The sequence below is a fragment of the Anomaloglossus baeobatrachus genome, chromosome 4 (assembly GCF_048569485.1).
Source record: "Anomaloglossus baeobatrachus isolate aAnoBae1 chromosome 4, aAnoBae1.hap1, whole genome shotgun sequence".
NCBI classification, from domain to species: Eukaryota; Metazoa; Chordata; class Amphibia; order Anura; family Aromobatidae; genus Anomaloglossus; species Anomaloglossus baeobatrachus.
The window spans coordinates 444,904,343-444,930,166 of record NC_134356.1 but is presented as its reverse complement, the minus strand read 5'-3'; the positions used below and the strand labels follow the sequence as shown (position 1 = coordinate 444,930,166).

Below are 25,824 nucleotides of genomic sequence, written 5' to 3'. Positions count from 1 at the left end.
AAGAATATAATAGCTCCCAGTAGCATCTGCCCCAATGAAGTTTCATCCAAGGGAAATAAACCAGGTGAACTAAAACCAGTTGGTAACTTTGGCTGTGGACAATTGAGATGCTTGTGTTGTAAATCTGACATAAGGCAAACGATCATTTAAATACAATATTACGGGTGAGGAATATGTAATTCAACAATACCTGAACTGTCATTCAAAATTTTGTAATTTATCTCTTAGAATGTCCATGCGGCCTACAGTATGTGGGCCGTACCACACAAATGCTTCACAATAGATTGAATGGCCATCGGTTTAACATTAGACATGGTACTCTAACCCATAGTCTATCGAAAAAATTTTTTGTTAAAACATAATAAAGATAAACTTTTAAAACAACTATTATTGAACAAATAGCGATAGATGTTAGGGAACGGTATTGGAAACTGGTGGAACGTGAATCCTTTTGGATTTTTAAATTGGCTACGCTCCATCTTGAGGGTTTAAACATCATGACAGAGCGGGTTAAATGATTATCGGTTCGCTGACCATGAAGATATGTGTGGAAAAATCTATTAATCAAAACAACAAGATAAATGAAATAAAAATATAGAAAAAAACAAAATAAAAATTAAATATGAAATTAATAGGAACTAATAAATAAAAAAATTTAAGATAAGGTGCATATAGTATTTTTCTTATGGATATATAAGCACCCATTGTTAACTGGCCTTTGGAATCAGTCCCATTATTGATCAGGTTTACTGCAGAATTGAGATCCTTTGCAGATTCTACTAACCAAGGGTTTAATCAAAATTTATTTCAATTATTATATCACGATTTTATATGTATTTTATGTAGTTTGTGTCCTTCATATGTAATTTATATGTAATTTTTACCTTTTATATATAGGTGTACATAAATTCAAAATTCATTCATATGTAAAAAAAACTTCTAGAATTGATTAATCTCTATTTATATATGTGTTCCCCTTATGTGAACCTGGTTTAATATTATATATTTCTGCTATTTATCTGCTTTAATCTTAGAATGTAGGATATATTTTTAGGATATAATTTTAGGAAATACTAATATTTTTTTTTTTTTTTTTGGTGTCCTAATCGATCCCTATAAGGCTATGTGCCCACGTTGCGTATTTGCCTGCAGTTACGCTGCATATTGCACTGCAGCGTAAATGCATGCATCCTGCGTCCCCAGCACAATCTATGAAGATTGTGCATAATCCATGCGCACATTGCGTTTTAGAACGCAGCGTTTCGGCTGCTGCCAAGACGCTGCGTTCTAAAAAGCAACATGTCACGTCTTTTGTGCGTTTTGGTTGCAATGTCGGTCTCTCTCTCTGTCTGTCTGTTGGTCTCTCTGTCGGTCTATCACTCTCCCACCCTTCCTCTCATACTCACTGATCACCGGCGCGGCGCTGCACGGCCGTCACACTGCGGTGGCTTCTCCTGCTTTTGAAAATGCCGGCTGCTCATTATTCAATCTGGTATTCCCTGCTTCCCTTGCCCACCGGCGCCTATGATTGGTTGCAGTCAGACACGCCCCCACGCGGAGTGACAGCTGTCTCACTGCAACCAATCACAGCCGCCGGTGGGCAGGTCTATGTAGTGCAGTAAAATAAATTAATTAAAAAAAACAAAAAAAACGGCGTGCGGTCCCCCCCCACAATTTTGATACCAGCCAAGATAAAGCCACACGGCTGAAGGCTGGTATTCTCAGGATGGGGAGCCCCACGTTATGGGGAACCCCCCAGCCTAAAATATCAGCCAGCAGCCGCCTGGAATTGCCGCATCGATTAGATGCGACAGTCCCGGGAATCTACCCGGCTCATCAAGAATTGCCCTGGTGCGGTGGCAATCTGGGTAATAAGAAGTTAATGGCAGCCCATAGCTGCCACTAAGTCCTACGTTAATCATTGCAGGCGTCTGAGACACCATCAATGATTAACCTGTAAGTGAAGGTAAATAAACACACCCGAAGAAATCCTTTATTTGAAATAAAAGACACAAAAACCACCCTCTTTCAACACTTTATTAAAATCCCCAAACACCCCTCCAGGTCTGGCGTAATCCACATGAGTTCCCGCGACGCATCCAGCTCTGCTACATGAAGCTGACAGGAGCGGCCGTAGAACACCGCCGCTCCTGTCAGCTCCACGCAGCAACTGAAGTTAGTCGCACTGTCGGCGGAGACGTCACCCAGGTTACCCGCGGCCACAGGTCTCGGGTGGAGGACTCGAGCTGGCCGCGGGTAACCTGAGTGACGGCACCGGTGATCGCAAGGCTCACTGCAGTCACTCAGGAGATTTGCAGTCTCCGGTGAGTCCTTCACCTGTGATCGCAAATCAAGCCGCGGCACAGAGCCACGCGATCACAATGAAGTCGGGTGAAGTTCATCCAAGTTCATTCTGATCGCGCAGCAGTGTCTCGCAGCCAGCCATGCGCTTTTTGACAGCCCGGTCCCACTCTGCTCTGCTGCAAGTCTATGGGGATGCAGCAGAGCCGAGTAGGACCGCACTGACAAAAATGTGCGTTCTGGAAGCATCCAGAACGCATGAATTCAGCAGGAATTCTGCAGTTACAATGCGTCTCAGAACGCAGCTTCTCGGCTGTGTTCTGAGACGCACATGCAGTGACTTATACGCTGTGTAATAGAACGCAACGTGGGCACATAGCCTAATTGTTATAACTGAATCATCAATTTAATTGTTGATCCTAGTGATCCATCCTATAACTTCCCAACCCTTACACCCCCTATTGGGTTATGGATATCTGAGGGTTAACTATGTTTAGGGCAATCAAGTCTTAATTAAGGTTTAACACTGAGGGAGGGTCTGTTCATCATTATTATTATTCATTATATATATAATATATATATATATATATATATATATATATATATATATATATAAATGTCTCTATGTTATACTTCTATCGTATGCTACCTGAGGAAGGGGGAGATTTTTTTTATCCCTGAAATGCGTTGTAGCTCAAACAAATTATGCTAGCTTAATCTCCTATCTCCTTTGTGAGCAGCGCCCTTATTACCGTGGTTTTTTTTTTTTTTGTTTCCTTTATACTTTTTTGGATTTAAAAACCTAAATATCCGAGCTGACCACTACAGGTATGTATAGAATCAGCCTGATAGTACCAGTATAGCACTGGCTTTAGCTTATATATGAAAATCCTGGTGAATTGGTTCCCTTTAAGAAGTTTTTCTTTGTTGGGGTCAATTACGTGTGTAGTGAGAGCTTTAAATAAGGTTTGGTAGTTATGGGTTATAAATTATCAAAAGGGGACCTGCAATCCTCTCTCTGCAAGAGATGCCTGATTTACCACAGAGGTTGGAACCCTAAAAGAAAGTGAATGGTGCCCCTGCTCACTGAAAACTATCTTGCCCTCAGTTCATCCTTAAACATAAAATGATACACATTTCCTTATTTTTTCCTCATAGGAACAATTGTATATAGAGTTTCTATGTGCCTTCAAACTGCTAAGGGCCTGATTCATCAAAGTTTTAATCCAGTAGCCAGGCATAAAAAGATCTGAAAAGTACCATAATTTGGGTGCAACTTGAGGCTGCGCTAACATTTTGTGACTGTGGTGTTCACACCATTTTCGTCCACCTCTGATAAACAGGGCGGCATTGGGATGGACATGTGGCAATGTTTATCAAATTGATAACAAGTGGCGGCATTACTCCAGCAGAGACTGGAGTAGGATTTTTGGTGAAGTGCACACGTGCTATGTTAGTCGCCTGACGCTCCTGATTCATGAAGAAGTGTATGCCTCTTTATGTATCAGAAGCATCTGACTCTAGCACAAATCCCTAGTCTAGGCCAACATGAACAATGCTTGATGGTCTTGATGAATCGTGCCCTGTGCTAGAAATGTTTCCAGGCTGTCACAAAGCTTTCCCTTTGTATATTTTTGCAGTGAAGATCTTGCAGGTTTGGAAGTGAATAATAATTATCTGTCACATAGTTAGAACTGTAATAAATGTTATGGACCTCCAGCGATTGGTCTGTAAAACTTCACTTTTATCTTAGGAAAATATCAAAAAGGCAGCATATACCAACAGACAAAAAAAAGCGTTATGCTGAAAACGTGTAGGTTTTTGACTGCTGGTGTGGTGTCTGATGCTATATTCATCTTTTTCTAAACTAAAAAGTTTTACAGACCATCGCTACAGATCCATAACATTTAGGCTATGTGCGCACGTTGCGTAAATACATGCAGTTATGCTGCGCTTTGTAGCGCAGCGTAACTGCATGCGTCCTGCGTCCCCTGCACAGTCTATGGAGATTGTGCAGGGGCCGTGCGCACGTGGCGTCTTAGAGCGCAGCGCTTCGGCTGCTGCCCGAAGCGCTGCGTTCTAAGAAGTGACATGTCACTTCTTCCGTGCGCTCTGCCTGCAGTCCCTGCTCTGTCTATGGCAGGAGCTGCAGGCAGAGCGCATGGAATCGGCTTTTTTTTTTTTCTCTACGGACATTTTCTGCAGCGATTTTGAAGCGCACGTGTGCTCTTCAGATCGCTGCAGAAATTTCTGCAGGGCTAGTACGCAACGTGCGCACATAGCCTTACTTCAAGCCCAGCCTTTTGCAGCAGCTCTAGATCGGAGCCCCTCTGTGAAGTCCCAACACTCAAGCCGTCCTATATGCTTACAAGACTGGGTGAGATAATTCCTCCCTTTCCTTATTTCTACCTATATTTACAACTATGTGGTAACCTGTAAGCATGTAACACAGGACAAGAAGCTTCCACTAGTATGTAAGCATATTGGTCAATTTCCAGTGAATTCTTGAAGTAAAGAAACAATGCTATAAGTATAGGTGGATGAAATAAACTGCTCGAACTATTACCTGTTATTTTGTAGGCAGAGGGGGGGCGGGTTGCTGTAAAATCAAGTATTATCAATGGTTGGGTGGAAAAATTCCAATAAAAACTATGTCCCTTTACTGGTTCCCAACCTTTTGTGATTGGCACCTAGGTTGAGGGTATGTATTAACAATTAAAACAACAAAATATACCTGTGCCACCTGTGTCAAAGTAATCCTTTGTTGTGGAATGTTTTGAGAGGATTCTTTTGTTGATTCATTCTGAAACAATTGAATAAGACACGCAGCGTTTAAACACCCACCATTTATTTTGGTTGTGTGAATTTAAGTTTTAGAGCATCTCACCTGGTCGCACAAGAAATGGTGAAGTCTTTCAAAGCATCGGTCACAGTTTTCCTGAGCTTTACTTTTGGAGTCACCATCAAATTGAACTCTGAACATGCGGAACTCATCCTATATACAATATAGTATTCAGAAAATATATACTTTCATCCCAAGATGTAAGATAGTACAGTCACATACTTTAGAAACTTAATAAAAAAAATACAATCTAAGCTTAGCAGGATTAGCTACTAGAAAATGTTACATAACAAACATTTGCACGTTTTTTTTTTGCCTCTGATACTATTCCACTTAGAATAATTTAAGTCAAAAGTGTGGCTGCTGTGAGATCCATCATGCAAATTTCACAAGAAAACTCCTATAATTTACTACATTAAATAGCCAATTATTTTACAGTGATCGCAAGCATGGAAAATTAGAGGTACTGCATTATTTAAGGGGACCACTCACCAAAGTTCTCATGTTGAACTGGACACACTATGTAATAGTGGCTGCAGAGTGGAATAGACAGTTTTTGGTTTGTTTTTTTTAAAATTTTTGCCTTTCTATAGTGGAGATATTGGCAATCAACTATTTGTCACCTAATGAGTTGTTATAGTTAGAGGTATTTCTATCTCCAAGATCCTTTCCCAATATGTAGTGGGTGTAGTAGTAATAATGATATTTGCAAATACCTCCAATTAGAAATGTAGTAAAGTTCTCCTGATTATAGCAATGTATCTTATCTCATGTGCAGGTCATTGCAGCTTGGGCATCATTTACATGCACGAGCAACTAAAGGTGGGTTTACACACTGCAACATCGCAAATTACATCGCTGTAACGTCACCGGTTTTGTGACGTAATAGCGACCTTCCCAGCGACATTGCAGTGTGTGAAACACATCAGCGACCTGGCCCCTGCTGTGAAGTTGCTGATCACTACAAATCGTTCAGAACCATTCTTTGGTCCTTTGTTTCCCGCTGTGCAGCATGATCGCTAGAAAGTCTGTGTGTAAAGGGGACTTAAATGTGCAGGCAGCAGGAGCCGGCTTCTGCGAACACTGGTAACCACGGTAAACATCAGGTAACCAAGAAGCCCTGTCCTTGGTTACCCGATATTTACCTTCGTTACCAGCCTCCGCCGCTCTCACTGTCAGTGCCGGCTCCTGCTCCTTGCACGTGTAGCAGAGTACACATCGGGTAATTAACCCCATGTGTGCTGTAACTAGAGCAGGTAGCCAGCGCTAAGCAGTGTGCGCTGCTCCCTGCTCTCTGCACGTGTAGCTGCGTGCGCTGGTAACCAAGGTAAATATCGGGTTGGTTACCCGATAATTACCTTAGTTACCAAGCGCAGCATAGCTTCAGTGTGTCGCTGGGGGCTGGTCACTGGTTGCTGGTGACAGCTCACCTGCAACCCGTGTAACGATGCTCCAGCGATCCCTGCCAGGTCAGGTTGCTGGTGGGATCGCTGGAGCGTCTGACTGTGTGACCTCTCACCAGCAACCTCCTAGCAACTTACCAGCGATCCCTATCAGGTTGTATTGTTGTTGGGATCGCTGGTAAGTTGTTTAGAGTAAAGGGGCCTTAACTGTCACTGAGTGTATGTAACCATGGATACCTAAGCTAAAGTTCCCTAAACAAGAGATAAGAGACATGGCTATATCAGGAGAACTATACTATATGTCTAACTAGAGGTATTTGCTGTTATTAGTATTATTTTCTCTTCCCCCACGACAGCACCTAGAAGAGAGATGATCCACCCCAAAGGACAGGAACCTGCAGCTTTAAAAAGGTGGAGACACTCTGAGCTTCAGTAGTTTTCTGTCCTTTGGAGACCTACAGCACGCGGCGCTGCAGGGAGAAAGATAGTAAATTAAAGCTCACCTCAGTGGCCATCTCTGGGGAGGGGTGGGAGCACGGCCTGCTTTTGTTCAGAGCATTCCTGGAGCAGACCCCTGGCGGCACCCAGAAAGAGAAGCACGGCCTGGTTCGGCCCAGGTGCCTCCCTGGGAATGGGGCCGGTGGGCAAAAGGAAGCGCGTTGCAGGATGGATGGGTCTTGGGTGTGCAGACATCTCAGTGCTGTGTGCAGGCACCCCGTGACCCGGACTGGAAGGAGTTACTTTCGGGTTATTTGTGACGTCACAGGGCTGGAAACTGCACAAAATTCAAACACTGTGAAGGGCTTGTCCTATTTCAGGATGGATGCAAGTCAGCCTGCAGAGATCGTGGAGGAAACTGCACCCTCGGCCCTGGGATTCTGGCTCCTTAGTGGGGTGAGTTTAGGGGGTTCCCTGATACAATATTATTGAATTCTGTGTTTCTGCTTTTTGTATTCTCTAGGGCAAACCTAGGAAGGCTCAGTCCAAGACTAAACATATGGAGTGTTCACTATGCAAAACAAAAATGGCCACTACCTATAGCAAGAGGTTATATCTGGCCTGCATTGACAGGACGCTTGCATCTATAATCAAAGATGAAGTTAGGAAATCATTAAAGGATATGAAGCAGTGCTTGTCTTCGGGGAGACAGATGGCAAGAGAATCTAGCCTGGGAGAAGACTGAGAGCTGCATGGATTTTATTCAGACAGGTCTTTATCTTCATCATTTTCAGATAATGAAGAGGGCCAACTATGTTTTCCTATGGAAGAGACAGGAAAACTAGTTAAAGCAGTCAGAGCTACTATGAGAATATTAGAAAACTTAAATCCATGCAGAACTTAATGTTTGGGCGGCTGGAGGTATGTAAGCACAAATGCTTTCCAGTCCACAAGAGCATCGCAGCATTAAAAGAATGGAAATGACTGAATAGGAAAGCCTTCATTCCAAAAGAAATGAAGAGCAAATTCCCCTTTTAATTCTGAGGAGTCAGAGGTTTAGGACGAGGTACCAAAGATTGACATCACAGTCTCATGTCTCTAGGCATACTCCCAGATTCTTAAGCCCGACCCACCCTTTTTGTCAAAGGTAGTCTCTATGTTCCAAAGGTCACAGGAGATGGTATGTAATTCACTGTGAGAACCCCAAGAATGAAAGAGAAAAGGAATTTCACACACTGGATGTTAGGAGATGCCTTTTGCAATACCTAGAGTCCACAAAATTTTTTAGGAAATCTACCTCCCTTTTTGTTCTATTCAGGGTCCCAGTAGAGGCCAGGGGGCATCAAAGTGGTCTCTGGCGTACATGTTGGTGGTTCAGGATCCTCCTTTGGGCTTGTGGTTTACACTCCACCAGGGCCATATCCACCTCTTGGACAGAAAGGACTGACTTGTCTCGAACAAATCTGTAGAGCTGCCACATGGTCTTCATCTTCCACCTTTTTCAGGCAATATAGGTTGGATTTGGGTGCTAATAGACCTTTTGTTTGGTAGGAAAGTTTTACAAGCGATGGTTCCTCCATAGGGATTCCTTTAAAATCTCTCCTGGGTTCTGTCATGGGGATATACTAACCAATCCTCTCATGCTCTGTACACCACTGAAGCATATAGAAAGGCTCCACCTTTTTAAAGCTGTAGGTTTCCTGTCCTTTGGGGTGAATCCTCTCTTTCCTGGGTACTGTCATGGGTCTGGAACATCTAATTACTGGTAAGCAAACCTGATTATTACTATGCCTACAACATATTTGGATAGGATCTTGGTGATTGGTTCCCTTTTAAAGGGTTATTCCCATCACCAGGATTTTCGTATATAACCTAAAGCCAGTGCTATACTGGCACTATCAGACTGATTTTCTGCATGTAGTGATGAGCCAGGGGAGCCTCTGACCTTGTAGTCGTGGCTGTAGTTTTCAGGCTTGTCCCTGGCTTCACCACTACCTCAAGGTCGGGAGCTGACTTTGTGGGGCAGAGTGTGATGGTGCATTCGCCGGACGGTGTACAAACGATCTTCAGGCAAAGGGTGCTGGTAACAAAAGACATCCTTTATTGTACATAACAATCCGGCAGTAAAATCAGGCACTTTCGGTGGAGCTGGGGGCAGCCTGCCCTAACGCACCCTCTGATGGGGATATGCCCAGGATACTCCACTTCTCCGGGCTCCCACTCTTCGGTTTCACGCACACCGGACCCACACCAGTTGCTTCACACCCTGAGGTTACGTTCCACTCCTTTCTCTCCGGCGCCCCCTGCTGGTCCCGCTCACACACTCTGCCCCTCGATGTTCTCACCCCTCCGTCCCGGATCCAACTAACTCACACACACCTAAACTCCTCCCCTGGTGTTAGCCGGCTCCTCCTTCCCCGGTGGCAACAGCCGTTCCACCCGGCCACTAGGGGGGTTCCAAACACATTACATTTAAAACAAACACATTTTTATTAATGGCATTTCCGGGCTACCTTTGCTTTCCTTTGCAGGGGGTCTGCTCACCCACTGCATGCATACCTGTAGTTGTCAGCTTGGATGTTTAGAATTTGAAATCCAAAAAAGTAAAGTTTATAAAATTAGCTGCTTGTTGAGTGGCAGAAGCTGAGGATCAGATAATATATTCATAGTTATCCTCTCCCCCTGTTAGAATTAACATTTGTATTATACAAACTATTCACTTTGTCTGTTGCAGGACCTGTGTGAGGTCATATCCATGTGACCAGAAGGGGCGGGGCCTCAGCCAACAAAGTTGGATTCCAGGTCACATGGTTATGATCTCACACAGGTACTTGCTAGTAAAAAGTTAAATCAATGGTATAATACTTATCCCCTCCCTCAGATAGAATTAGCATATCTGAATATTTTATCTGCTCCATTGCAACTGCTACTCAACAAGCAGCTAATTTTATAAACTTTACTTTTTTGGATTTCAAAACCTAAACATCCGAGTTGACCACTAAAGGTATGTATAGAATCAGCCTGATAGTGCTAGTATAGCACTGGCTTTAGCTTATATACGAAAATCCTGGTGATTGGTTCCCCTTAAGTCTAAGTTGGTGTGTATAATTTTCACTGGGAGTGTATACTTCTGCCTCCTGTATGACCCTGACCAATCAGTCAGCAGCATAGACCTGTAATGTCACCAGGCTCACATGACCAGAGGCTGTGCAGCCTAAATAAGCAAGGAAGATATATTATACAGCACTAAAGTGTGGAGCTGTTAACACCAATATTTACACACTTTTGTGTTATATATTATCGCTACTGTGCTATTTTAGCCTGTACATTTCTTGACTGTAGAATCAGAAGCGCAGAATGACCTGTATTGAGGTCATCAATGTCACATGACCTAAGTTGTTAAACCAAAAATTGGGCCAGCACACCTGTTTGTACAAGTGCACATCCACACTGTTTTATTTAGCTCTCTTTCTACAGGCATGTTAAAAACAATCCCATTTTCCTCTCTGCCCCCTCTATTTTGAGGCGTTCTAGCAGATAATGGAATGAGATACTAATAGGGACCATTCTGATCGGGTATACCATGTCATGGTGGGATGGCTTTTATGCTTTTAATAGAAGTGTGTCAACTAAGTACCCCATTTTTGGTTTTTTTTTTACATATATTACTACTACTTACTGTAGGGTATGCATTTAATGTTTTTATTCTAGCTTGTGTAATTTTATATTGCTGCTTATGATTGGTCAACATTATGCAGTCAGCAGCAGTACACGCCCCCAGTGATTGTCACATAACTTCCACCTGGACTTAAATTAAAGGGGTTTTCCCATGAGAAAAAAATGTTAACGTTCATTTTAATCAATAGTTATGGGAATAATAATTTCCACAATTGTATGTGTTTTAAAAAATGTTCTAGGCTGAGATAATCCTATATATGTGTCCCTGCTATGTGCTGTGTAATAGCCGTGTCTGATCATACAGGGAAATGATCTGATCATACCACAATAAAATTGTGTCCAGATTGTACCGAGTTCTGGTGACTTCGCACAGATGGTTCCCTGAGGAATCCGACCTCTGCTGGCGCTGTGGAAGACATGAGGGCACTATGTTGCACATTTGTTGGTCCTGCCCTGTACTAGGAACTTTTTGAGAAGGGTTCTTAAAGCTACTCTAGAGATGAATGGAGTTAAAATGCCCATGTTTCCTATGTCTAAACATGTTTACCAAAAATCTGTAAGACATTTTCTCAAGAGGCCAAAACGGTAATCCCACGTCACTGGAAATCAGTGGACCCTCCAACTTTAGAGGATTGGTTCACAGAAATGGCCTCAACCCACCGAATGGAAACACTGATGACAAAATCACAAAAGAACATTCACACAATTGCAACCAAGTTTTTTCAGTAGGAGTCTTTCCTCGCTAGTCCAACCTATTTGGACATACTGGGATGATTTCCTCTTATATCCACGCTTTAATGTGCCTAAAAATGTTTTCCTTACACAGCCACTTTGCGATTCGGAGTGGGCTTCATGGTCTTTGAATGCCATGTCTCATTCTATTCACTTTTTTTGTCCTAACATCTTTCTACTCTCGCAGTGTAATTGTCATACAGTGTATTGTCATATGTTTGAAGGATGTGATGTCTTTTTGAGAAATTGTCACCTGATTCTGTTATGTTCTCTAATGATAAAATCATTCCCAAAAATTTTTTTACTAATTTTATGATTATGCTCTGGCTTATAGATAAACTTGCTTTAACCATATTGGATATGCACATGTTATTGGATAATCTCTTTTTCTAGGTTGGCATTTTGAGGGCTTCTAAACTAGAGAGTATTTAATGCTGAAAATATGAGCAATAAAATAATCCTTTTTATATTCTGCAGGCTCAAAAAAGCATGCCATTTAAACTGTATCTACTCCCTTTTTTATTTTGGCATCTATTTGCTTCCAGGTTGCAAAATTAACCCCATAGCGACGGCCTAACGTCTCAAGACGTCGGAAAAACAGGGTACTTATTCTGTTCCGACGTCTTGAGACGTCAGGCCGGAAAAAGCTTGTAGCGCCCCCCAGTGACGAAAAATCTCGGGGGTTTCAGCTACCGGAGGTAGCTGAGACCCCCAAGATTATGAATCGGGGTGGTTTTTTTGGACCCCGTTAATGCGATTGCCGGTATACACCGTATACCGGCGACAACATTAAAAAAAAAAATAAATGGCCGGTAAAATTGATTTATTTCTCATCTGACGTGATCAAACATGTCAGATGAGAAATAAATATGAGCCCTTAGTGCCCCCAAAGCCCCCGGTACCGGAGAATCCCCCCGCCACCCCTACCCCCCCTCCAGAAAATCCAAGATGGCGCCGACGCGCGCTGAAAACTCCCGCCGCCGCCGGCTCTGCATTTATTTCCCTCCGATCTGAAATGATCAAACATTTCAGATCGGAGGGAAATGTCCTCCCCCTGACCTCTCCTCCGGTACACCGGAGAGCTCTGGTCCCCGGAGCCCCCTCCGGTTCTCCAGAGCCGCCTCCCCCCCTCCCCCCTCCGGAGCGTGGAAGATGGCGGCCGCATTCATCCTGCTCTTTCTGCCGCATGTGACACGTCACATGCGGCAGAAAGTGGTCCCCAGGTCCCCCCGTCACCCACCCAGCCCCCGGTTTTACGTTACCTGGCTGCTGGTGCTCCGGCCCCGCGCCGGATAGCTGGCGGCGCATGCGCATACAGCGGCTGTCAGCTGGATCCCTGTAAGCAGGGATGCTGACGTCGCTACTGCACAGGCTGCTCCACTGTGGACCGGGGGAGGGTTAGTGCGGTAATCTGCAGCCACACTCCTCACATGGAGAAACTGCTGTTCTAGAAAATGGGGGGTACGTTCTGTGAGCGTGCCCCTCATATTCTAGAATGAGGTTACTGCAGGTCACTCTGCCCTAGGTTGGACCGGGGCAGTGTGAGTGCAGTATTCTCAGATTACTGCACCCACACTGCTCATGGAGAGCTTGCTCTTCCAGAAAATGGGGGATACGTTCCCTGAACGTGCCCCCCATATTCTAGAAGATCCAGAGTCGGCGTGGGACCTCCAAAATGGATTACAGCGATCGAAATTTATTTATATTCAATAAATTGGTAAAAGAGGAATGTTTCGGGGAGTTTTTTTTTTCCAAATAAATTTTTTTTTTGTCTTTATTTTTTTCTATTACTTGACTGGGTTAGTAATGTCGGGTATCTGTTCAGATGCCGTGACATCACTAACCCCAGGGCTTGATGCCAGGTGACATTACAGCTGGTATCAACCCCATATATTACCCCGTCTGCCACCGCACCAGGGCGCGGGATGAGCTGGAGCGAAGCGCCAGGATTGGCGCATCTAATGGATGCGCCACTTCTGGGGCGGCTGCGGCCTGCTATTTTTAGGCTGGGAAGAGTCCAATAACCATGGCTCTTCCCACCCTGAGAATACCAGACCCCAGCTGTCTGCTTCACCTTGGCTGGTGATCTAATTTGGGGGGGACCCCTCGTTTTGTTTTTTTTTAAAAAACGCCTGGGGAGCCCTCCAAATTGATCACCAGCCAAGGTGAAGCTGTCAGCTGTGGTTTGCAGGCTACAGCTGTCTGCTTTACCCTAGCTGGCTATCAAAAATAGGGGGGACCCCACGTCGTTTATTTTAATTATTAATTTTTTGGGGGGCTAAATACAAGGCTAGGCACCCTTTAGTGCCACATGAAAGGCACTAAAGTGCGCCAGCTTAGAATATGCAGGGGGTGGGACGTTATATTTGTTTGACATCTATCCATTCATCCATTGTAGCATTTTAGGCTGTGCGCCCACAATCGGGATTTGCAGCGTTTTGGGCGCAGAGTGTTTTCCCTGCGTCCATAGCGCTGCGTTGTGCAGTAGAAGCACAGTGGAAGGATTTTTAGAAATCCCGTGCCCACTGTGCTTCTCTTCTCCGCAGCATAAACCGACCTGTGGTGCAGCTTCCCGAGCCTCAGCATGTCAATTTATGCTGCGGAGATGAGTGTTCTCTGCAGGTAGCATAGAGCTCCACAGCGGCCTGAACCCAAATCGTGGGCATGGGCAGCTGCATTCTCCCGTGGACAACTCACATCTCTGCAGGAGGCTGACACTATACTAGACGCCGTGTCGCTGGATCATGGCCACATAGCCTAAAAGTGAGACATTTGTTGCTACAGCAACATTTTTGTGAAGTACCTGTGGATTCAAAATGCTTACTATACTCCTGAATAAAATCCAGTTTCCAAAATGGAGTCACTTGTGGGGGGTTTCTAATGTATAGGTACCCAAGGGGCCCTGCAAATGTGACATGGTGCCCGCAATTTATCTCAACTTTTCCAGAATTCAAATGGTACCCCTTCCATTCCAAGCCCTCCCATTTATCCAAACAGAGGTTTTTGGCCACATGTGGGGTATCCCTGTGCTCATAAGACATTGGATAACAACCTGTTGGGAACATTTTTGTGAAAAAAATGAAAATTTTCAATATGGCAACCTAAGCTTATCAAATTCTGTGAAGTATTCGTGGATTCAAACTGCTCACTATACACCTAGATAAAAGCCTTGAGGGGTCTAGTTTCCAAAATGGTGTCACTTGTGAGGGATTTCTTCTGTTTAGGTACCTTAGCGGACCTGTAAATGCAACATGGTGCCCGCAATCTATTTCAGCCAAATTTGCTTTCCAAAATTCAAATATTGCTCCTTCTGTTCCGAGCCCTTCCATTTGTCCAAACAGAGGTTTCTGACCACATGTGGGGTATCAACGTGCTCATAAGAAAGTGGGGAACAAGTTTTGGGGTCCATTTTGTTGTGTTATTTCTTCTAAAAGTGAATAAATTTGGGTTAGAGCAACATTTTTAGGTAAAATTTAATTTTCGCTTTTTTTCATTCCACATTGCTTTTGTGCATGTGAAGCACCTGAAGGGTTTATAAACTTCTTGAATGTGGTTTTGAGTACTTTGGGGGGTGCAGTTTTTATAATGGTGTCACTTTTGGGTATTTTCTGTCATCTAGGCCTCTCAGTCACTTCAAATGTGATGTGGTCCCTAAAAAAATGGTTTTGTAAATTTTGATGTAAAAATGAGAAATCGCTGATAAACTTTGAACCCCTCTAACTTCCTAACGAAAAAAAATTTTGTTTCCAAAATTGTGCTGATGTAAAGTAGATAAGTGGGAAATGTTATTTAACTATTTTGTGTCACAGAAATCTCTGGTTTAACGGTATAAAAATTCAAAAGTTGAAAATTGCAAAATTTTCAAAATTTTTGCCAATATTCAATTTTTTTCATAAATAAACGCAAAAAATATTGTCCTAAATTTGGTACTAACATGACGTCCAATATGTGACGAAAAAACAATCTCAGAATCACCGGGATCCGTTGAAGCGTTCTAGAGTTATAACCTCATGAAGTGACACTGGTCAGAATTGCAAAATTTGGTCTGGTCATTAAGGTGAAAATTAGCTCCGTCACTAAAGGGTTAAGCAGCTTTCAAAATAGTGGTCATTATTGATGAGCAAGCACTAAAATGCTCGGGTGCTTGTTACTCAAGTCGAGCAATTTTTAATGCTCGGGTGCTCGTCTTGAGTAACGAGCATAATGAAAGTCAATGGAAAACTTGAGTATTTTTATAGCAGTCCCTCTCACCGGGAGGTCTAGGGGTACTTGAACATAACTGAAATGGATGGAAGCACTGCTGAAGTAGAATGGAAGCAGCACAAGGAAGATGCCTGGACAACTCTGACTCCAAGGTTACTGCTGAACTCCGTGTTGTCAGAGTATTACGCCACTTTAACAGACTGACAAGAAAAACATTGATAAAATGGATTTTAGATTTTAAAGCAAAATATATATCACAATTAGCGTTCTTTAACCCCTTCACGACCGGCCGATTTTTCGCTTTCCGTTTTTTTTTTCGCCATTCTTTTTCTGAGAGACGTAACTTTTTATTTTTCAGTCAATATGGTCATGTGAGGGCTCATTTTTTGCGGAACGAGCTGTACTTTTAAATGAAACCATCAGTTTTACCATATAGTGTACTGGAAAACGGCAAAAAAATTCCAAATGCAGAAAAATTGCAAAAAAGTGCGATAGCACTATGGTTTTTGAGATATATTTTATTCACTGTGTTCACTATATGGTAAAACTGATGTGTGGGTGTGATGCCTCAGGTCAGTGCGAGTTCGTAGACAATAAACATGTATAGGTTTACTTTTATATAAGGGGTTAAAAAAAATCGGAAGTTTGTCTGAAAAAAGTGGCGCACGTTTTACGCCATATTCCATGACCCGTAGCGTTCTCATTTTTCGGGATCTATGGCTCGGTGACAGCTTATTTTTTGCGTCTCGAGCTGACGTTTTTAACAATACCATTTTTGCGCAGATGCTACGTTTTGATCGCCTCTTATTGCATTTTACGCAAAAGTTGTGGCGTCAAACGTCGTTTTGGCGTTTGGAATTTTTTTGCCGCTACGCCGTATACTGATCAGATTAATTGATTTTATATTTTGATAGATCGGGCGTTTCTGAACACGGCGATACCAAAAATGTGTGTGTTTTTATTTTTTTAACCCTTTAATTTTCAATGGGGCGAATGGGGGGTGATTTGAACTTTTTAGGTTTTGGGTGTTTTTTTAAATTTTTTAAAACTTTTTTTTTTTTTTTTTTTTTTATTTTACTAGTCCCCCTAGGGGGCTATTGCGATCAGCAGTCCGATCGCTCTGCACTCAGATCGCTCTGCACTATCTGCTGATCACAGCTACCTAGCTGGAAACAGCAGATACGCTCACTGTCTTTTTCACTGTGCAGCGGGCACAGCGAAAGTGAAAGCAAGTCATGTGTAGTACAGGAGTCATCACATGACCCTGTGCAACCATGACAACTATCGGAAGTCACGTGATCGCGTCACGTGACTTCCGGTATCGGAAAAGTTTACCGCGATCGCGCTTATAATGGCGCTGTCACATATTGACAGCGCCATATAAGGGGTTAAACGGCACGAGCAGATAACGATTCTGCTCGTGCCTAGCAGACAACATCTCGGCTGTGAAAATCAGCTGAGATGTGTGCTGATTGCAGCATGCTGCTGCCACCAGACCGCGGGCAGTAACGTTATGACCGCTAGGACGTAATTTTACTGCCCGCGGTCGTTAAGGGGTTAAAAAATGCAGCAGTTTAACATTTCGGTCAGGAAAAATAAACAATCGTCTGCATTTTTTTTTTTTTTTTATAAAATATCGCTTTTGCAGAGTCTGTACATCAGCTTTTCATTTCCATAACACTCATTAACAATGCAGCATGTGAAAATAGCCTAAATACCTGGGTCATCGCTCACCTTATTGACCCGCTGCCTATGACTACAGTAGATGAACAAGTATAAAGGCTAAATAAAACTATGGCCACCGATATAAATGGAATTGTAACATTTTACTACCTTATCTGGGCAGTGTGTGTGTGTGTGTGTATGTGACATGATCAGACATATCCCATTTAGTTTTTGAAGGAGGGACTTGGAAACTCACAAAGCCTATGCAGTATAAGCAAGAGCTGGCAAACATTAAAAATATAGTGGCATGCAAAAGCTTGGATACCCCTGGTCAAAATTACTGTGAACAGTTAAAGTTGAATATCCTTTTGCATCTTGGCCAAAAAAAATAAAAATTACATTTTTAAATGACCAAAAAAGGTAAATGGACTTAAGGCCCCGTTAAACGCAGCAACATCGCTAATGAGATATCGTTGGGGTCACGGAATTTGTGACCACATCCGAACTCGTTAGCAACGTCGTTGCGTGTGACACCTACGAGCGACCGCTAACTATCAAAAATACTCACCTAATCGTTGATTGTTGACTCGTCGTTCATTTTCAAAAAATCGTTGCTGGTGCTGGACGCAGGTTGTTCGTCGTTCCTGAGGCAGCACACATCGCTACGTGTGACATCCCAGGAACGACTAACAACAACGTACCTGCGTCCTGCCGGCAATGAGGTGGGCGTGTTATTAATGCGGCTGGTCTCTGCCCCTCCGCTTCTATTGGCGGGCCGCTGTGTGACAGCGCTGTGACGGCGCACGTACCTCCCCCTTAAAAAAGAGGTTGTTTGCCGTCCACAGCGACATTGCTAGGAAGGTAAGTACGTGTTACGCGTCCTAGCGATATTGTGCGCCACGGGCAGTGATTTGCCCATGACGCACAAACGACGGGGGTGGGTGCTTTCTGGCTTTTTTATTTTCCTTTTGGAGTAATGGCTTCTTCCTGGCAGAGTGGTCTTTCAGCCCATTTTGATACAGAACTTTTTTCACTGTGGATAATAACACAATCTTACCAGCTTTCGCCAGCATCTTCACAAGGTCTTTTGATTTAGTTCTTGGGTTGATATGCACATGTTGGTCGAAAACATGCCATCTCTGGTACACAGAACTAGTTTCCTTCCTGAGCGATATGATGGCTGGACAGTCCCATCTTGTTTGTACTTGTGTATAATTGTTTGTACAGATGATCGAGGAAATGGCACCCAAGGATGAACCAGAATTATCCAAATCCACAATTCTCTTCCTGAGTTTGGCTGATTTCTTTTGACTTTCCCATGATGCTACATAAAGAAGCAGTGTGTTTCAGGTGTGCATTAAAATACATGCACAGATGTGTGTCTAACGCAGATGTTGCCAATAAACCAATCCGAAGCTCCGAAAGACATATCATCATATGAGCTGTCCCATATTGTTTAAAGGGATAGCACTCTTAGGGTATTCAAACATTTGAATTTGCAGAAAGTAATACATTCTCTCTCTCATTATTCTGCCATTTGGCAAATATAAATAATTGTGGTAATAGTAATTGATCTACAATGGGAAAGGGTTATTCTGATTTCATGTCCGATACAGAGAAAAACACACATGTCTTTTTAAATATGCATGTAAACTTCTGGTTTCAACTGTAATATACACACAGTATATCAGAAAAGTGAGTACACCCCTCACATTTCTGTAAATATTTTATCCTTTCAATGGACAACACTGAAATTTTATTTTTAATAGACACTTCAATACAACGTAAAGTAGTCAGTGTACAGCATGTATAACAGTATAAATTTGCTGTGTCCTCTAACTCAACACACAGCCTTTAATGTCAAAACGGCTAGCAACTAAAAAAATGAGTACAACCCTAATTGAAAATGGTTTAATTGTGCCCAAAGTGTCAATATTTTGTTTGGCCACCATTCTTTTCAAGCACTGCTTTAACTATCTTGGGCATGGAGTTCACTGGAGCTTCACATGATCCACTGGACTCTTTTTCCACTCCTCCGTGAGGACATTACATCACAAGCTTACATACATTGGCCAATTCATAAACTAAATATCTTTTTTCATATATTCCTATAGCAGTAATGCAATGCCAGAATCCCCTTATACATTGTTGGCTTTTTAGTGTGCAGCTGTATGCATCTTGAAGCTACTATGTTTTTTCAGCTAGCACCTATTCACACATGTTGGGTGTGCAGGTCAGTTATTTTGTAATATTTGTAGTGAATCTCTTTCTGATTGAGCACTCCACCCTATAACCAGGCTGAGCTCATATCCTTTATAGCAGGAGTCTAGCTGCCCATACATTGAGGTTTGTAACCCAGAGAGTGGCATTTCAAGTTACTCTTTTAGTCTAGTTAACCACACATGGATTTTTTTTAACCCAGATAATGGCATTTCAAGTTAGGTTCCCAGTTTAGAGATATACCTTGTCGTGGTGACCGGGCTTACATGCATTGGCCAATTCATAAACTAAATATCTTTTTTTTTTTTAATATAGTTCGTAGCAGTAATGCAATACCAAAATTCCCTTATAAAATGTTGGCTTTTTAGTTTGCAGCTGTACGCATCTTGAACTCACACCACTATCCTTGACTATAAGCAAAACACACTTGTATTTGTACTCCTGCCCTGGATGCCGCCATACACACTTGAGACCAGCTGACCAAGTAAGTTTATTTTGGTCTCATCAGACCACAGTATATTGTTCCAGTAATCCATGTCTTTAGTTTGCTTTTCTTCAGCAAACTGTGGGCTTTCATGTGCATAATCATTAGAAGAGGCTTCCTTCTGGAATGACAGCCATGAAGACCAACTTGATGCATTGTGCGATGTATGGTCTGAGCACTAACAAGCTGACCTCCCATCCCTTTAACTTCAGCAGCAATGCTGGCTGCAGTCATATGTCTATTTTGAAAAAACAACCTATGGATATGACGCTAAGCACATGCATTCAACGTCTTTGGTCAACCATTGCTAGGCCTGTTCTGAGTGGATCCTGTCTTGTTAAACCACTGTATGGTCTTGTCCACTGTGCTGCAGCTCAGTTTCAGACTGTTGGCAATTTTCTTATAGCCTAGGCCAGCTTTACGTAGAGCAACCAACAATTCTTTTTTTCATATCCTCAGAGAATTCTTTGCCATGAGGTGCCATATTAAACTTCCAGTGACCAGTATGAGAGAGTGTGAGATCGATAACATCAAATTTAGCACACCTGCTCCTCATTCATACCTGAAACCTTTTGACACTAATGAGTCGCATGATACTGGGGAGGGAAAATGGCTATTTGGACAAAATGTGACAATTTTTTACTAAGATGTGTACTCACTTTTGTTGCCAGCAGTTTAGACATAGCTGTGTTGAGTTATTTAGAGGGCACACCATATTTACATTGTTATACAAGTACACTGACTAATTTACATAGTATCAAAGTGTGCCATGAAAAGATAATATATTTACAAAAATCTGAGGGTTGTATTCACTTTTGTGATATACTGTATATATAAATATACAGTGGTCTGAAAAAGTGTTTGCCCCTTCCTTATTTCTTATTCTTTTGCATGTTTGTCACATTAGGTGTTTCACATCACCAAACAAATTGAAATATTAGACAAAGAAAACAAGTAAAAACAAAATCCGATTGAGATGCTGTGGCATGAACTTAAAAAGGCAGTTCATGCTCGGAAACCCTCCAATGTTGCTGAATAACAACAATTTTGAAAAGATGAGTGGCCAAAATTCGAGTGTTGTAAAAGACTCATTGCCAGTTATCACAAATGCTTGATTGTAGTTGTTGCTGCTAAGCGTGGCCCAACCAGTTATTAGGTTTACTGGGCAATCATTTTTGCGCACAGGGCCCTGTAGGTTTGGATTTTTTTTTCTCTTAATAATAAAGACCTTCATTTATAAACTGCAGTTTGTGTTTACTTGTTGTTTTTATCTAATATTTAAATTTGTTTGGTGATCTGAAACATTTAAGTGTGACAAACACTCAATAGATCAGGAAGGGGGCAAATAGTTTTTCACACCACAGTGTATATATTATATACAGTACATTACACAGTGCTTAGCAAAAAGAATGTTTTTAACTTTTGACTTTCAGGTTCCATATCTCACCATCTACTACATCTATTTAGCATTAATCATATGCCAAATAGTTGCAAGTCAAATTTATGTATAAGATAGCCATTATGATTGTCTATATTATGAAGAGAGGCTCACAAGCTGAAGTGGATGGTGAGAAATGGAGCTTGAACTACAAAAGGTTGTTAGTAGTGATGGGCAAACCCGAACTGTAAAGTTAGGAGTCTGTACCGAACACTGTGTTCGTGCACATGATCCCAAACACGAGCTTTCCTGGGAAGCTCTTGGTACAGTCCGGGTCCAGGGGCTGTAAAAAAAACAAAACAAAAAACCCATTATTAAAAGAACATGATTATACTTACAGGTCCCGCGACATATCCTGCAGACTGTCTCCCAGCCGCTTCTGTTTCCGCGTCCGATTATTGCTGTGCCCCCGGGTAACCACCACTGACTACAGGACCTTCCATAACGTCATAGCCATGTGACCAGTCTGGAGTGAATGTTGTACAGACACTGGCTTTACAGGCTGGTCACATGGCTATGACATCAATAAATGTCCTGTTAACATGTGGGGGTATTCACTGCACTGCTCGTAACTCGGCAGTCTTCGGCTGTTTTCGGCCGTGTTCGTGGTGATGTTAGGGATCAACTGAGTCCATGGCTGCCATGGACTCAATTGAACTTTGACTGTCACTGTGAGAGTTTCGCATCAAATCACCCGGCACAGTGCACACTCTCCTGACAGGAGCGGGTCAGCTGCATGTATTTCCATGCAGTTGAGGTGCTCCTGTCAAGAGTGTCAAGCCGTGCGGGGTGATATCGATACGAGACTGTACGAGTCATACGCAAGTGGAGTCACACCCTCACTATCCGCTTGCTTCTCGCTCTGTATAGACTCTTGTCTGCGAAGAGCGATGAAGCAGAGCTGACATTGCTCTACCTGTGGACTACGTTGGGCTAAGGATTTTTTATTATAAAGATGGAGTGTCTCTAAATGTTTTTTGTTTTACTTCTAATTGAAAAAAAAAATTCTGTGTTGTGTTTTTCTTTATACTGTTTACTAGAAATTCATAGCCGTCCGCTTTATCTACGCTGAGAATCCAAAATATCGAGGAGCGCTATGTCATTTTTTTTAAATTTATTTTTATACAACTAATATATTGTGTGTATATATAATTTTTGCCAGAGACAACTTCCAAATTGTCAGTTTTTCTGATTTTTCTCTTTATAGGGATATTTTTGAGTAAAATGTAATGTGTTCTTTTATTCTATAAACTACTGACATGTCTCTGAATTTCCAAGCAATAAATTTTGTATTTATTTTCTGAAAATATGAAATGAGCAAAATAACAAAAAAATGCATTGCTTTCAGACCTCAAATAATGCAAAGAAAACAAGTTCATAATCATTTAGAAACAACAATACTAATGTTTTAACTCAGGAAGAGTTCAGAAATCAATATTTTGTGGAATAACCATTATTTTTAATCACAGCTTTCATGCGTCTTTGCATGCTTTCCACCAGTCTTTCACACTACTTTTGGGTGACCTTAAGCCACTCCTGGTGCAAAAAAGTTAAGCAGTTCTTTGATGGCTTGTGACTATCCATCTTCCTCTTGATAACATTCCAGAGGTTTTCAGTGGGGTCCAGGTCTGGAGAGTGGGCTGGCCACACATTGACCTAGCTGTGTGGCATGTCGCATTGTCCTGCTGGAAAAAACAGTCCTCAGAGTTGGGGAACGTTGCCAGAGCAGAAGGAAGGAACTGTTTTTCCAGGATAACCTTGTATGTGGCTTGATTCATACGCCCTTTGCAAAGTTTAATCTGCCCAATTCCAGCCTTGCTGAAGCATCCCAAGATAATCACCGATCCTCCACCAAATTTCACAGTGGGTGCAAGACACTGGCTTGTACGCCTCTCCAGGTCTCCGTCTAACCATTAGACGACCAGGTGTTGGGCAAAGTTGAAAATTAGACCCATTAGAGAAGATTACCTTACTCCAGTCCTCTGTGGTCCAATCCTTATGGTCTTTGGCAAACTTCAGCCTGGCTCTCCTGGCAAACTTCAGCCTGGCTCTCCTTTGCTTCTCATTGATAATAGGCTTTTTTCTAGCTTTACATGACTTGAGCCCTGTCTCTAGGACCCTGTTACAAGCTGCCATATGCCATTCCTTTTGTAGGTCACTTGATGTCATTCTGTGGTTGCTGAGTGACATTCGAATAAGATGACGGTCATCCCGGTTAGTGGAGAGTCACTTCGCCCTCTGCCGGTCTGTAGCTTTGCTGTCCCCAATGTCTGCTACTTGACCTTGTTGTAATGGACTGCTGTCTTAGAAATTTTAAGGTTGAAGGCAACATGACGCTCACTGTATCCCTCTGCTAGTAAAGCCAGAATTGAGCTCCTCTTTTTCCTCACTCAAGACTTTTCTTTTCAACTCCTTTGGCATGGTTAAGTTATTTTTTCATTCCTATTACTTTTGGGATATTACTAGCACTTGTTTTGCCATCCAGCTTGTCCTATTGTAAGAGGATTGTGACGACCACAGCAGTGTTTTTTTTATACTTTCCCCTGTTAAATAAGAGTTGGTTCAGGTGATCACCTAATCAGAAGCACAGTAAGTAGAATGAGGTGTACTCTGGTTGGAATTCAACTGACACTGGAATGAAATGGCTGTCAGACATGTAGAGAAGCTTATTTTTTTAAAACTGTGCCGTGGTCTCTTAATTTTTGCCAGAGCTGTATATATATAATATATATGTATGTATGTGTATGTATGTATGTATATGTGTGTGTGTATGTGTGTGTGTGTATATGTGTGTGTATGTATGTGTATGTGTGTATGTATGTATGTATGTATGTGTGTATGTATGTATGTGTGTATGTATACGTATGTGTGTATGTATACGTATGTGTGTATGTATACGTATGTGTGTATGTATACGTATGTGTGCATGTATACGTATACGTATGTGTGCATGTATACGTATGAGTGCATATATATATAATATATATTTGTATCTATATGTTTGTGTGTGTGTATGTATGTATGTATGTATATGTATGTGTGTGTGTGTGTGTATATATATGTGTATATATATATATATGATCCACAATGAAGAGATGAAAGGTCGCACTCCAAAGGTCGAATAAAATATTTTTCTTTTTATTCCACGATCACATCAGGGGTACAGGTAGTGAGGGAGGATGAGGGTGTGCCACGTCGGACGACGGCAGCCGTTTCGCAAGTAACCTTGCTTCTACGGGTCCAGTGCATGCAAAGGTGCTGCATCCACCCTTAAATAACAGGTGAATTGGGTGCAGCATCCTTGCGTGAATGAAGTGCAAATTAAAAACATATACCAGCTGTACATATATCAAATTCACATAGAAACTTATTACATATCAATTCCAAAATGGATTATAAATAATCGTAACATACATGGGTATAGTTAGAGTAAAAAATTAGATATAGTGTTCATTATAGTTTAACCAAAGACATCTCAGAAAACACTATAAAAAACAGGCTTATAGGAGAAAAAAAAAAAAAAAAAAAAAAAAAAACCCAGCATTATAGGAACACTGACAAATCATTTTTGTCGTTCAGGCCAAGGGGACCGAGAGCATTTAAGTCTATAATCAATCTCGATTCCTTTCTAAGTAAAGAACGGTGCATATCACCTCCTGTGGGACAGGGATTAATTTTTATTACGCCTGCAAATTTTAAAAGGCGTGGATTACCACTATGATGTTCTTGCATATGGGCAATTAAGCGTGGAGAACCTATCCCGGAGGTTATAGACTTAAAATGCTCCCTAAATCGAACATATAAAGGCCGAATTGTTTTACCTATATAATATTTTTGACAGGGGCAAAAAATAACATATACCAGATAATTAGACTTACATGTGATAAGATCTTTTATTTTGAATAGCTCAGTACCAATTTTTAAGGTGTCTCCTGTACAATGATATTTACAAAAGGGGCAGCCGCCGCACCTATGGTTTCCTTTGATTTTATTTCGGTCTAGCCACGTACCTAGTTTGGGTGTAGTAATACGATTATTTATCAAAACATCTCCTATGTTTTTGCATCGCCTATATGAAATCAGAGGGCCCCCTCTGTTCGATTTAGGGAGCATTTTAAGTCTATAACCTCCGGGATAGGTTCTCCACGCTTAATTGCCCATATGCAAGAACATCATAGTGGTAATCCACGCCTTTTAAAATTTGCAGGCGTAATAAAAATTAATCCCTGTCCCACAGGAGGTGATATGCACCGTTCTTTACTTAGAAAGGAATCGAGATTGATTATAGACTTAAATGCTCTCGGTCCCCTTGGCCTGAACGACAAAAATGATTTGTCAGTGTTCCTATAATGCTGGGTTTTTTTTTTTTGTTTTGTTTTTTTTTTTTTTCTCCTATAAGCCTGTTTTTTATAGTGTTTTC

General features: G+C 41.9%; 1 protein-coding gene across 1 annotated transcript in view; it reads right to left on the bottom strand.

The window, feature by feature from the left end:
• The window catches only part of REC114 (REC114 meiotic recombination protein), a 433,153-nt gene that overhangs the window by 12,064 nt on the left and 395,265 nt on the right, over positions 1-25,824 (bottom strand). The window contains exons 4-5 of the mRNA XM_075343567.1: positions 5,189-5,296; positions 5,036-5,104 (exon numbers count right to left, since the gene is read on the bottom strand). Of these exons, the coding sequence (XP_075199682.1) occupies positions 5,036-5,104; positions 5,189-5,296 (177 nt within the window). The remainder of the gene's footprint in view (positions 1-5,035; positions 5,105-5,188; positions 5,297-25,824) is intronic.